The sequence below is a fragment of the Ascaphus truei genome, chromosome 10 (genome assembly GCF_040206685.1).
Source record: "Ascaphus truei isolate aAscTru1 chromosome 10, aAscTru1.hap1, whole genome shotgun sequence".
NCBI classification, from domain to species: domain Eukaryota; kingdom Metazoa; phylum Chordata; class Amphibia; order Anura; family Ascaphidae; genus Ascaphus; species Ascaphus truei.
In genome coordinates this window covers 49523532-49536943 of record NC_134492.1, presented here as the reverse complement: position 1 = coordinate 49536943, position 13412 = coordinate 49523532, and the positions used below count along the sequence as shown (strand labels likewise).

At 45.4% G+C, this 13412-nt stretch overlaps 1 protein-coding gene across 2 annotated transcripts; it reads left to right on the top strand.

Annotated features, from left to right (window-relative positions):
- The first annotated feature begins 4010 nt into the window (after positions 1-4010).
- Positions 4011-13408, top strand: APOBEC4 (apolipoprotein B mRNA editing enzyme catalytic polypeptide like 4). Of its 2 annotated transcripts, none has more exons than XM_075616898.1 (2): positions 4011-4270; positions 9195-13408. In XM_075616898.1, the coding sequence occupies exon 2, from the start codon at positions 9257-9259 to the stop codon at positions 10475-10477; it is 1221 nt and encodes a 406-aa protein (XP_075473013.1). In that variant the 5' UTR covers positions 4011-4270; positions 9195-9256; the 3' UTR covers positions 10478-13408. The 2 variants fall into 2 exon arrangements, with proteins under 2 accessions (XP_075473013.1, XP_075473014.1); XM_075616899.1 differs by having other exon boundaries at positions 4011-4274.
- The last annotated feature ends 4 nt before the right edge of the window (positions 13409-13412 follow it).

Genomic DNA, 13412 nt, shown 5'->3' with positions numbered 1-13412 from the left:
GAGAGGTAATACCGGACACACATTCCCAGAGAGGTAATACCGGACACATACATTCCCAGAAAGGTAATACCGGACACATACATTCCCAGAGAGGTAATACCGGACACATACATTCCCAGAGAGGTAATACCGGACACATACATTCCCAGAGAGGTAATACCGGACACATACATTCCCAGAGAGGTAATACCGGACATATACATTCCCAGAGAGGTAATACCGGACACATACATTCCCAGAGAGGTAATACCGGACACATACATTCCCAGAGAGGTAATACCGGACACATACATTCACAGAGAGGTAATACCGGACACATACATTCCCAGAGAGGTAATACCGGACACATACATTCCCAGAGAGGTAATACCGGACACATACATTCCCAGAGAGGTAATACCGGGATCATACATTTCCAGAGAGGTAATGCCGGACACATACATTCCCAGACAGGTAATGCCGGACACATTCATTCCCAGAGAGGTAATAGCGGACACATACATTCCCAGAGAGGTAATGCCGGACACATACATTCCCAGACAGGTAATACCGGACACATTCATTCGCAGAGAGGTAATACCGGACACATACATTCCCAGACAGGTAATACCGGACACATACATTCCCAGAGAGGTAATACCGGACACATACATTCCCAGAGAGGTAATACCGGACACATACATTCCCAGAGAGGTAATACCGGACACATATATTCCCAGAGAGGTAATACCGGATACATACATTCCCAGAGAGGTAATACCGGACACATACATTCCCAGAGAGGTAATACCGGACACATACACTACGACACGTTTAATTCGAGCACGGCTAGCACCGCAAGCCGGGGGATGCCCCGGCGTGCTAGCCGCACTCCCTCAGCGTGCCGCGCATCACTGATGCGCGGTCACGCGTCATCGGGTGCCTGCGCCCCCTGCACGCGCGTCCAGGGCTCCCCGAGGGAGCCCTGGTGTCCCGCGATGTGGGGGACGGCGGCAGGGGGTTCCGGGGGACCCGGCGGACCCGGCAGCGGGAGGGAGAGCGCCCCGATCGAAGGGCGCTCTTCTGCTGCTTCGGCGCGCGCCCGGCACCCTCCGGTGCGCGCCAGGTTACTGCTGCGGCCGAGAACGGGCAAATGCTCGAATAAACTCGGCCGCAGCAGTACATTCCCAGACAGGTAATACCGGACACATACATACCCAGACAGGTAATACCGGACACATATATTCCCAGACAGGTAATACCGGACACGTACATTCCCAGAGAGGTAATACCGGACACATACATTCCCAGACAGGTAATACCGGACACATTCATTCCCAGAGAGGTAATACCGGACACATACATTCCCAGAGAGGTAATACCGGACACATACATTCCCAGAGAGGTAATACCGGACACATACATTCCCAGACAGGTAATACCGGACACATACATTCCCAGAGAGGTAAAACCGGACACATACATTCCCAGAGAAGTAATACCGGACACATACATTCCCAGGGAGGTAATACCGGACACATACATTCCCAGAGAGGTAATACCGAGCACATACATTCCCAGAGAGGTAATAACGGACACGTACATTCCCAGAGAGGTAATACCGGACACATACATTCCCAGAGAGGTAATACCGGACACATACATTCCCAGAGAGGTAATACCGGACGCATACATTCCCAGAGAGGTAATACCGAGCACGTACATTCCCAGAGAGGTAATACCGGACACATACATTCCCAGAGAGGTAATACCGGACACATACATTCCCAGAGAGGTAATACCGGACACATACATTCCCAGACAGGTAATACCTGGCACATACATTCCCAGAGAGGTAATACCGGACACATACATTCCCAGAGAGGTAATACCGGACACATACATTCCCAGAGAGGTAATACCGGAGACATACATTCCCAGAGAGGTAATACCGGGCACATACATTCCCAGAGAGGTAATACCGGACACATACATTCCCAGAGAGGTAATACCGGACACATACATTCCCAGAGAGGTAATACCGGACACATACATTCCCAGAGAGGTAATACCGGACACATACATTCCCAGAGAGGTAATACCGGGCACATACATTCCCAGAGAGGTAATACCGGACGCATACATTCCCAGAGAGGTAATACCGGACACATACATTCCCAGAGAGGTAATACCGGGCACATTCATGTTCAGTATTACCTCAAATTTTTTACTGGACAGTGTCCAAATACAGGACAGTCCGGTGTAATACTAGAAACCTGGCAAACCTACGGAGGGGTAACCAACACCTGACCTATAGGACCACGAACAGGTCAGGTTTTCTGGATATCCCTGCTTCAACACAGGTGGCTTAATCATTGCGTCAGTTGAAGACTGCGCTCTTGTGCTGAAGCAGGGAAGGAAACCTTGAAACCTGACCTGTTGGTGGCCCTTGAGGACTGGAGGTGACCGCCCCTGCACTACACTATGTATAGTACATGCCTTTTTGGGAAAGCTGACGCCGTCATTAGCTGCCAATGTGCAAACACACGTACAGCAGGAATAACTGGTGTCATTGTTTCGCCAGCAGTGCCACCTACTGCCACATTCACTGCAATGAAATAGCCACTGATATACAGTATAACGCAATGAAAATCAAGGTTATATCAGTCAAGGTAATAACATACAGTATCCTTTCCTTATAGTTTAAGGCCATACTTTAAGACAAGCTGGGTAACACACAGGTAACAATGTATTAATTATAATAATAATAGTAATAATAATAGCATGTTCTTGTATAGCGCTGCTAGTTTTACGTAGCGCTTTACAGAGACATTTTGCAGACACAGTCCCTGCCCCGTGGAGCTTACAATCTGTCATTTTGGTGCCTGAGGCACAGGGAGATAAAGTGACTTGCCCAAGGTCACAAATAGCCGACACCGGGAATTGAACCAGGTTCTGACTCAGGGCCAGTCAGTGTCTTTACTCACTGAGCCACTCCTTCTCTGATATCTTACTTCCCACTACAGTTACTTTGTATCCTTAGGTTCTCACATCAATTTGCATTTATTTAACTCGGGGACTGGGCATTTAGCTCGGGCCTGAGCTGGTGCTAACCTCTTTGATCTAAGATGTAAGAAGTTCAAGCCCTTGAAGAAGTTAAGTAGGTTTATTTTTCAGGAACTAGGATCTCTCTGCTGGATCCTCAGGTTGGCAGAGAACAAATCGAAGATCGCAACAGTAGCGTTTAATAATATTATACTTTACTGCATGGTGATTCCAAACGATTTCCCTTGTTTCGGAGCGACAGACCCACTGTCAGGCCACGTCTTCCATGTTAATGGTGCATGGTTCGTAAGTTACATGGTGGAAGGTGGGGGGTAAAGGTAAGGTTTCCAGGTGTCCAGTATTGAACCGGACTGTCCTGCATTCGGACACTCTGTCCAGTAAAAAATTAGAGGTAATACTGGACATGTATATTTCCGGTATTACCTCTCTGGACATAGTGACCTGACTGGCTTGGGGGGCCGCCGGATGTCCCAGAGCAGGGAGAGAGCAGGGCTGTTGCTACGGGGCTGGGCAGCTTCCTCCATCCTGATTGGCTGCTGCTGGGTAATGCAGCCAATCAGGAGGCGGTGTCAGGTGTCTAAGGGTGGGGCCAAGGAGAGAAGGAAACAGCATGGAATGGAGAGAGGGGTGTGTGTGTCTTGAGCGAATCGCTCCATTTGCCATTATGTTAATTATTTTTGGAGATGCCACCTGGTAACCCTAGGTAAAGGGCACCGTGAAGTCCCCAAAGTCTCTGCCGTTCGTCCCTGCAGCCCTGGAGATGTGAATTCCAGAAGAAACCCTTCCAGCAGTAAACGTGTTGAACAAGTGTTTGTACTCAAAGCCTCCCGTAATATGAGACAGTAATGAGTATGTGTGAGGCTTTACACCGTTTAATTCACGGCTTGTACATGTGCTTTTAAAACTGGCAGTAAATAGTGGATCGACCACGTTGTGAATGCTACAAAATGATTACCCGTCACACTGGACTGAGAAAGTGATGCACTGTTCGTTCTTGCGTCTCTCCGTGTGGCACATTGCTATGGGATATTGTATTACTGTAACGTCTCGCTCTTGTAAAGCAATTAGGCCGCACCTCAGCTCCAGACACTGCATGGAACACACAAACCACTTAGCAACCGCTTTGTATTGCAAATGAATTCCTGCCTTATCAGATCTGCTCCACGGAGAAACCAGGACATGAATCCAGAGCATTGCAAATGGAAACTTTTCTGCAACAAGTATGGTAGGTATGTATTGTAATACACCGTTTGCATTGCTGCTGAGAATATTGTAGTGTAATCAATAGGATATGAGGATATTATTTACATCATTGTCAGGAACACGAAAGGACAGGACTCTGTTAAAATGAACTTCTGAACTATTTAGAAACTTCAGAAGTGTTAACTATATTCTTTTGCTAATAATCAGCCATATACTGTGCAATTTACAACATTTATTTTGGTAATTACTTTAATGAATGTGTATATATATATGTATTAAACAGAAGCATATATATATCTTTATTTATATAGCACCATCCAGGTACATAGCTCATCACAGCAGTAATACACGGACTTAATAATATAACACATAATGGGAATACTTGCTTGAGACATGACAGTAACAATAGGAAAAGGAGTCCCCCGCCCCGAAGAGCTTACAATCTAAGTGGTAAGTAGGTAGAACGTGCTGAGACAGTAGAAGGGCGTTCTGGTAAGTGTGTCTGCAGGGGGCCACAGTCGGTGTATACGAGGTGTATAGTATCAGCCAGCGGAGCTACCCATGTGCTTCGTTAAGGAGGTTGGTTTAAAGATGAGTCTGAAAAATGGAGAGAGAGGGTGCTATTCGAATATTGAGGGGAAGGGCATTTGTAGTTTATATGTGTATATGTGTGTATATATATATATAGATGTAAAGGTATCTGTACCATGTTAGCCGCGCTTAATAATCAAAAACAAATAGTTGATACCATTCTCTTGCTAACTAAATGCTTGTATTTGTGCGAGCTCTCGCGATACACTGATCTCCTCTTCTTCCAGCGATGTTACAATTGATTAAGCCAAGAAATTTACTTTCAAACAGGACAGCTAGGAATGTTATCTCTGTGGGTGAAGACCTCCCCCCTGTGCGGTATGCGATTTATGACTTAAGGCAGCGGTGCGCAATGTGGGGGGCACGTGACGCGGCCCCCCAAGGGGGGCACGAGAATTTCATAGGGGGGCGCAGCGGTTACAGACGCCCCGCGCTCTTCCCCATGGCATTTAAATTAAATGCCGGGGGAGGCATGAGGCCTCTGTAACTCTCTTACCTCGTCTCTGTCGGGTCTTCGGCGACGCGTCGCCATGGCAATGCGGCGTCAAATCACAGCGCGGGGGTCCTGTGACATCACGCGTCTCCATGGCAACAAGCCTGAAACGCCACGGCGGGGTTACGTGACGAGGTCACATGGCTTGCGAGGTCATTTGACGCAGAGTCCTTGGAGAGGGGGGGGCGCAAACGCTGCATGGGAACCCTGCACCATACGTGCCGTGAGAAAGCGTTTTCACGCGAAACGCGCGCGTCGGTATCTCATGTGCACGCGCAGGGTTCCCACGCCCCCGCACGGAACCGACAGGCAACACTGTTGCTAGTAACTGCTCGTGTACAAAGTGTTGCTCCTTTACTAAAGACTTGATGGTCTAAAGGAGCTTGAAAGATTTTGGCTACAGTATCACTGACTTTACTGACACCAGCAGGGATTTCAGCTACTATTACACCCTGAGTTTGTTAATATTCGGCTACCTATTGGTTCTATACAGCCTATGACTAATCTGAGCACCTCCTGAGACGTAGAGGGTACTGATCCCTATTTCACACATAGTCTGTCTTAGTGTGCTCTGCGCTTCTCAGCTGTGAATACCGGGGTAAACTAGGTTGTTAATACCGGCCCCAATACAACTCCTACAGCCACCTGACTCTGCAGGGTTATGAATATTCTCATATAGAGTCTACTTATTTGCTTGCCTTGACTATACTGGTGTCAGAATCCTTACACCATCTAGCAGATTTTACTATATCCATACATGTGAGCTACTGGTTCTCTCCTTACACTGTGGTGGTCCTTTTTTACATTCTATGGGCACCTGTTTTTTTTGCATTTTGCAGATTACCTCAGTGTGGCAGACCAGGCAAGGGTACACCCCTTCATTATCAGCAAGAACACTGCCTGAAGATCTGGGAGGGGGGGGGGGCTACTCCTACATGGCACCTCTCCAGCGACAGTGGTTATTTAGCTTTAACAGAGAGCTCACCACAAACAAGGCGTGACCGCGAGGCCGAGGCGGGGATTTGATATAAGACCAACCAGTGGGCGCGTCTGCAGTACAGATTGGTCAAAGTAGCCGGGTCGGGGTAGGAGAGGTCTGGATGGTCAGTGATACTTGCCGAGGTCGGTGTTGGAGAGTAGCGGATCGTAGGAGGTACTTAGCCGAGGTCAGTATTGTAGAGGAGCGAATCGTTGAGATACTTTGCCTGGGTCGGGATGGAGAGGTGCAGATGGTCGTACGTAGTCGAGGTCAGGAGAATAGAAGAGCGGTGTCCGGAGGAAAAGCTAAGGTCAGGAGCAAGGATCTGGAAGCATGACCAGACTGTGGAGGTAAGACAGGAGTGACCACTTCGCACGTAGGAAGGTTTATGCTCAGACGATGAACCAGAGGAACGGCTGAGCATATAAGGCATACTGGGACCAATGAGGACAAGGCGAGAGGGGGCGCGTCTGGAACGCCTGCTGCGATTGGTTGACGAGGTGCAGGAGACAGGCTTTGTGAGTGCTTACAGGCGGAGGCTGGTGACGTGGTACCTGCGCGCGTAGAGCGCACGTCCCGCGCGTATGTGACGTGCTGATGATGCCCCCATGCGGGCGCAACCCGGAGGCGGGACCAGAGGGCTTGGTATTAACTTCCGCGCGTGATGCGCGAGCCCGTAGTCCGACGGCTGATAGATGGCGCCGCAGGAGGCGGGGGAAGCAGAGCACCCGATCACGGGCTGACATAAGGAGGGGGCGCGCCGAGGGTAGAGGGACTCACGGATCCTTACATTAGCTAAACCCTACTGTACCTCTCTGGCTCTATGTAAGGGCAGTGGATATTATCTCGCTTTGATTAGGTTTATACATTTACGTTATCCTATTTCAGAAGCTTATTATTGATCCAGAACATATACCACAATGCTCACACATTAGGATCACAAGTGCGTTAAATTATCGTTTTAACACCCATTATTTTAAATTGGATATTAAATAAAGTTATTTTAATTGTTTCATTAACCATCCAGTAGGTGGACGAGTGCCCAATCTGGGATTCTTTCTCTCGCATCGTTTAGATGAGAAATATAGTTGTAATGTGTATCACTTTGACATGTTTTGTTATGATGTACTGTGCAAAATATTACTGCTGATCTAAGTAAAATCTCTGATGTTTCTCCACATAGTAAATGGCGCAGGTCACATCTGTAAGATGAGGCGATGTAGGATTCAGGCCTTCTTGTTTGGGTAATATATTTGTGGTGCCTTCTTGATATTTTTGTATGGGGTGATACATGTTCCCATTCTCATCCAGGGATTAAACTCAAAATATATAGGGCAAGATAAATGCAAAGCTATATGTAAAAAAATACAGAAAGGGGAATTATATTAGTGTTGCAAGTAAAAAAACCTGCAAAAAGATTAATTCATTAATATTAATTATACTGATTAAACTTCATTGCTTTTTCTCTGTGTATGTTGAGATATATTGGGATATTTTGCACCAACATTGTCATTGTTTTCAATGGAAATTCAGTCTCTCTCTCTGTCAGAGTCTCTCTCTCTGTCAGCGTCTCTCTCTGTCAGCGTCTCTCTCTGTCAGCGTCTCTCTCTGTCAGCGTCTCTCTCTGTCAGCGTCTCTCTCTGTCAGCGTCTCTCTCTGTCAGCGTCTCTCTCTGTCAGCGTCTCTCTCTGTCAGCGTCTCTCTCTGTCAGCGTCTCTCTGTCAGCGTCTCTCTCTGTCAGCGTCTCTCTCTGTCAGTGTCTCTCTGTCAGCGTCTCTTTCTGTCAGCGTCTCTCTCTGTCAGCGTCTCTCTCTGTCAGCGTCTCTCTCTGTCAGCGTCTCTCTGTCAGTGTCTCTCTCTGTCAGCGTCTCTCTCTGTCAGCGTCTCTCTCTGTCAGCGTCTCTCTCTGTCAGCGTCTCTCTGTCAGCGTCTCTCTCTGTCAGCGTCTCTCTCTGTCAGCGTCTCTCTGTCAGCGTCTCTCTCTGTCATTGTCTCTCTGTCAGTGTCTCTCTGTCAGTGTCTCTCTCTCTCACAGAAGTGATTGCGATGTCCTCGTGTTAATGCACAAAAATATCACACCCATATGCAAATCAGATGATAATGAGACGTTAACCTAACATCGCAGATCATCAGACCTCCGTTACGGTTACCGCGGGAATAACGCTACGAGAATTAGGTCACACCAAAAGGCGGAGTTACTCACAACCTGACCATGGTTATCATCGCGTTTTTTCTGGGCCTAAAAGCAATGTAATGAGTACCGGACTTAACCCTTTCATTACAAAAAGTAACATGCGTCATACAAAGATATATACTGTATTAGGGATCATATCAATGTCTGAAACACTGTAAATTGTAGTATGGTTTTTAGTGATTAAAGTGTTATTTGTATGACTTAATATGGTATATACTTTAATATTGACTGTTCTAAAGCTTTATTTATTTTTTTGTTACAGGATTGAAGAAGGGGATCTCCAGAGCTTCCCGAGATACTTACATCTGTAGGGTGCGCCGGTATCTCTGAAGGTAGCAGCTACGACGGTGCTGGTTGGGGCTAACATAATGGCGGCTTTAAATGTCCCGCATCTTGCAGGCCAATAGGAAGCTTTGACGTCACCGCTTCCAGCTTCCTATTGGCCCGCGTGACAAGGGACATTTAAACATGAAGGAGATATTGGCACCCCCTCCGGAGGTACAGTAAGTGTCTCAGGAAGCAGGGGGTCCCTGGAGATGAAAAGAACACGGTTCCACTCTGGAGACCCCCTGCTTCAATCCTATAATAGAGTACGCCAGGTACATGGATGGTGTCATAAGTGACGAATCAACATTCCAACCACTTATTTCTAATGAATATCCAATATATTCTGTATTTCTCTTTAACAGACAGTCTTTTAAGCTGCAAGAATACTGCATTGTGGGAATTCCATATCTCTTCACAACTGTAGATGGAAAATATTTTTCACGAGTTTTCTGGATATCATGGGACGGTGGTCAGACCGTATTACTGGCTGTACACCAATCAAGATTGTTTAAAATGTCCCTATCATATACGGACCGGTGAGGAAGCACGGCTCACGTATGGAGAATTTTACCAGGCGTTTGGATTTCCATATGGGCCCACGATGCCGGAAAACAAACAGATCGTATTTTATGAATTGAAGACCGTTTCTGGAGCAACAACACAAAAGGGACAAGTTACCAACTGCGTTAGTTCCAACTTTCACGCAGAATCCATGCTGTTTGAGAAGCAGGGTTATCTAGACTCCTTAATGAACCAGCATGATAATATTGGTTATATCACCCTTTATTCCAGTTACACACCTTGCAATGAGCATGCCCAGTGCTGTATAAGCAAAATATATGACTTCTTAATCAGGTATCCGCAGACACGGCTGGATATCTATTTCTCTCAGCTGTATCACGTCGAAGAGGACTTCCCTTTGGCTGTTTGGAACTGTGAGGCCTTAAAAAGCCTGGCTGGTCTGTGGCCCAGGGTGACGGTGAATCCACTGAGCAATGGAATTTGGCAAACTGTTCTTTACCATTTTGTGAAAGGATTTCCAGAGACAGCCTTATACCAACCAGTGTTACCTGCCAGAGCTTCAGCTGACCGCTATAACGCATACAGGATACAGGTCATCACAGGGATCAAACCTTATTTTGTGGACGTTCCGGCAATGTCTAAGCCACCAGAAACCGAGCGTCGCCAGGAGTTCCGAACGTGCGACATGAATTGTAGCTCTATTCAAAAACCTTTCAAAAATCCCATCCACCAATATGCGCCGTTCCTTGGATCCCACGTGCCTTTGGTCGGGGTCTCGGCTCCTGGGTTTCCAATGCAGCCGGCTCTTACGTCTAAGCCTAAGAACATTGTCCGGCATTTAAATATGCCCGGGGAACTAAACGAGGAAATGAATATAAGCGCGTTATTAGCAAATGCGAGGAAAATCAACCAAGTCGTAATCACTGAACAGGTTGTCAGAGAAAAGGACAAAGAGCAGAACGGCGACGCAAATAAGAAAAAGGTACAGGGCAAAGAGCAGAACGGCGACGCAAATAAGAAAAAGGTACAGGGCAAAGAGCAGAACGGCGACGCAAATAAGAAAAAGGTACAGGGCAAAGAGCAGAACGGCGACGCAAATAAGAAAAAGATACAGAAATCGTGAAACGTGGATAAGCTGCTCATTTCAGTTCGAGGGACAATATTTATTAGTGTATATTATAGCGATACCATTCCAAAGCTATCGGTAAAATATATGTAGGTTACCCAAGTGATTCAGAACGGCGCTAAGGAACACAGTGCTTATCAAAAACATGAAAATCTAGTGTAAGGTGAAATAACAAAATTCTCAACCTTCAGAGGGAATTGTACGGATTCCCTATAGCAACAGTACACATCCAGGGTATGAAGGGAGCAATAAGTCAGGAACACCCCAAAAAAACAAGAAGAATATAATGGTGCAATAAAATCACACAAAGAATGATGGAACAAATCCTGGCTCGTGCGAATCACCTACTTACAAGAAGTATGTGAAAAGCCAGCAATGTCGGGGAACAAGGCAACAGGAACTCTGGAGGGCTATCACTCGAGGTGGAACTCTGGAGGGCTATCACTCGAGGTGGAACTCTGGAGGGCTATCACTCGAGGTGGAACTCAGGAGGAAACACAATGGAGAGAACCAATAGTGCAGACCAGTATGTTGTTTATATGAATAAAATTAAACTACAATATATGTACTCACAATGTGTACAAAAAATAAGGCACATCAGATTAAGTTGAACAGTGAATCTCACGTCTGAGAGGTAGTGCACGGGCCGTCTGTCTTCGATACTCCCACAACTGGATGGCATCGGATGGCGTCTGACGTCACATCCGTCGGTAACTTGGCAACTTCCGGGTTACTCGGGGGATGAGGCAGATATACGGCAAGGCGGTCCCTCCGGTAGCAACGGAGTACCACGCACACTACGTGATTGCGTGATGACGTCAATAGCCTGCGCGTTTCGTCGGTGCTTGCCGACTTCATCAGGGAATGCTATCGCGCAATCACGTAGTGTGCGTGGTGCGCCGTTGCTACCAGAGGGACTTTTGTATGCTGTGAAATACTCCTGGCACCTCCCACTGCGCCTGATCTGATGGTGAAGGAAAGAGAAAGTAATCCCTGTGATGCTTGCACTCAAGATGACGTCACCGTCATCCCTTTACTAAGCGAGACCGCACCAAAGGTCGCGAGTAAGATTTGCCTAGAAACAACTTTATGTCTCTATGTATCTATACAGCAAGAGTAACTAAGATGTGGGCCGTGAAGAAATCCACTAGCAGTTAGGTTTCTGCACAAACTCCTCTTAGAGTGAAGGTGGAAAACAGAGGCACTAGGAGCAGCAAGGGCATAGTGCCTGATATAGCACCTTGTAAGCTCCAATTACCCACACAACCAACAGCTCCTACATATACTTACAATTAATATATGTAGCACAAAAATATATGTATACTAAATTAACAGGAAGTGGGAACCAAGTCACAAGCGTGACTAATAAAATAGGATACCACATAGGCTAAACGTTTATAGTATATAACGTTTTTTTGTGTGCTCTTTAATATAGAGCCGTGTAACCTGAGGAGAACAGAAAGCACGTGCCAAAAGTAAACATTCAGTTTAAGTGTCTCATGTGCATATACAACTATTATGTATGCAAATATCAGACTACTAGAAGCTGTGTAACCTTATACATCTTGTACTAATGAAAGTACTGTTTACTGCTATAGGTACTTATCTAAAACAAGAGATTACATTTTTTTGCTCTCTCTATATATTTTATTAGGAAGCAAAACAAAGGGAACAATTAACCATACGCATCACTAACACAAGTACATATAGTTGAAATCACTTTATTCAACAACATACATCACAATTCATCACTGTATGTACACAACGATATACATGTTTGCACCTTTATAGTGCACTTTATGTATTTAAGTTTGGGGATTTATGATCGACATTACACAATTCCTTTAGTATTAGCATTCATCACCTTCACTTCTGCGTGTGGTAATTAAGGTACACCTTATCACCTTCTCTTCTGCGTGTGGTAATTAAGGTACACCTTGTAAACTACCTGAGGCAATATTGTCAAATCAGTCCTATTTACATATAGAACTAATCTGATACGCTTATTTGAATATAGGTTTTAAGAAATTAATTGTGCAATAAAAAGAAATATATTAGTGGAGATGAATTTTCACCTCTTTTAGGAAAATAAGGTTTTGTCCAAGAGGTTGAGTGCAAGCATCACAGGGATTACTTTCTCTTTCCTTCTATTATTAATTTCGATCCCAGTATGCACCCCTCCCACAAATCATTACCTACAACCATTTAGCTGAGCAGAAGCTGTCACTTTATTTACTTAACGATCTGATGGTGACTCTGAATGCGGTCTCCTTGCTCTGTGTGAGAGAGTTCTAGCTGCGGGTCTACAGGCGTGTGGCTGCTAGTGAATTCATCCAGAGGTCTCCCTCATCCACCACAGCTGATCTGTACCCGGGGTTCCGTGTGCGAAGATACCTTTACGTGATTTTATATCTTCTATTTTTTGTAAGTGTGTATTACCTACCCTACATCTATTCTAATACATTTTATCCACCTGCATCATTAAGATAATGCACTAGGGGAGTGCGCTTTTTTCTTTTTATATATACACACACATACATATATATATAACGGTAGTCAACTCAACAAGAGTAAACAAACAGTGCAGTTTGTGCTGCTGTCTACTTTGAATACAGTTTTTTTCATCTACCACTGAGTGCTGTCCTTTGTTTACTCTTGTTGAGTTGACTATCGCTTTCTATTTTATCCCTATGGGACATGCACCGCAACTATTGTTATGTATTTGGAGTGCCAACTGTCTCTCTATTATATATATATATATACACACACATATATGTATATACATATATTTTTGTGACCATTAATAATGATTTATAAATGTTGTTTTTAGTGTTGTGCATTGTTTCTATATATACTTTATGCTCTGCGTTTCATTTTTGTGTGTAAGTTATTGTCCACTTTTTTCAATGAATAAAACTTGAGAAAAAACTTT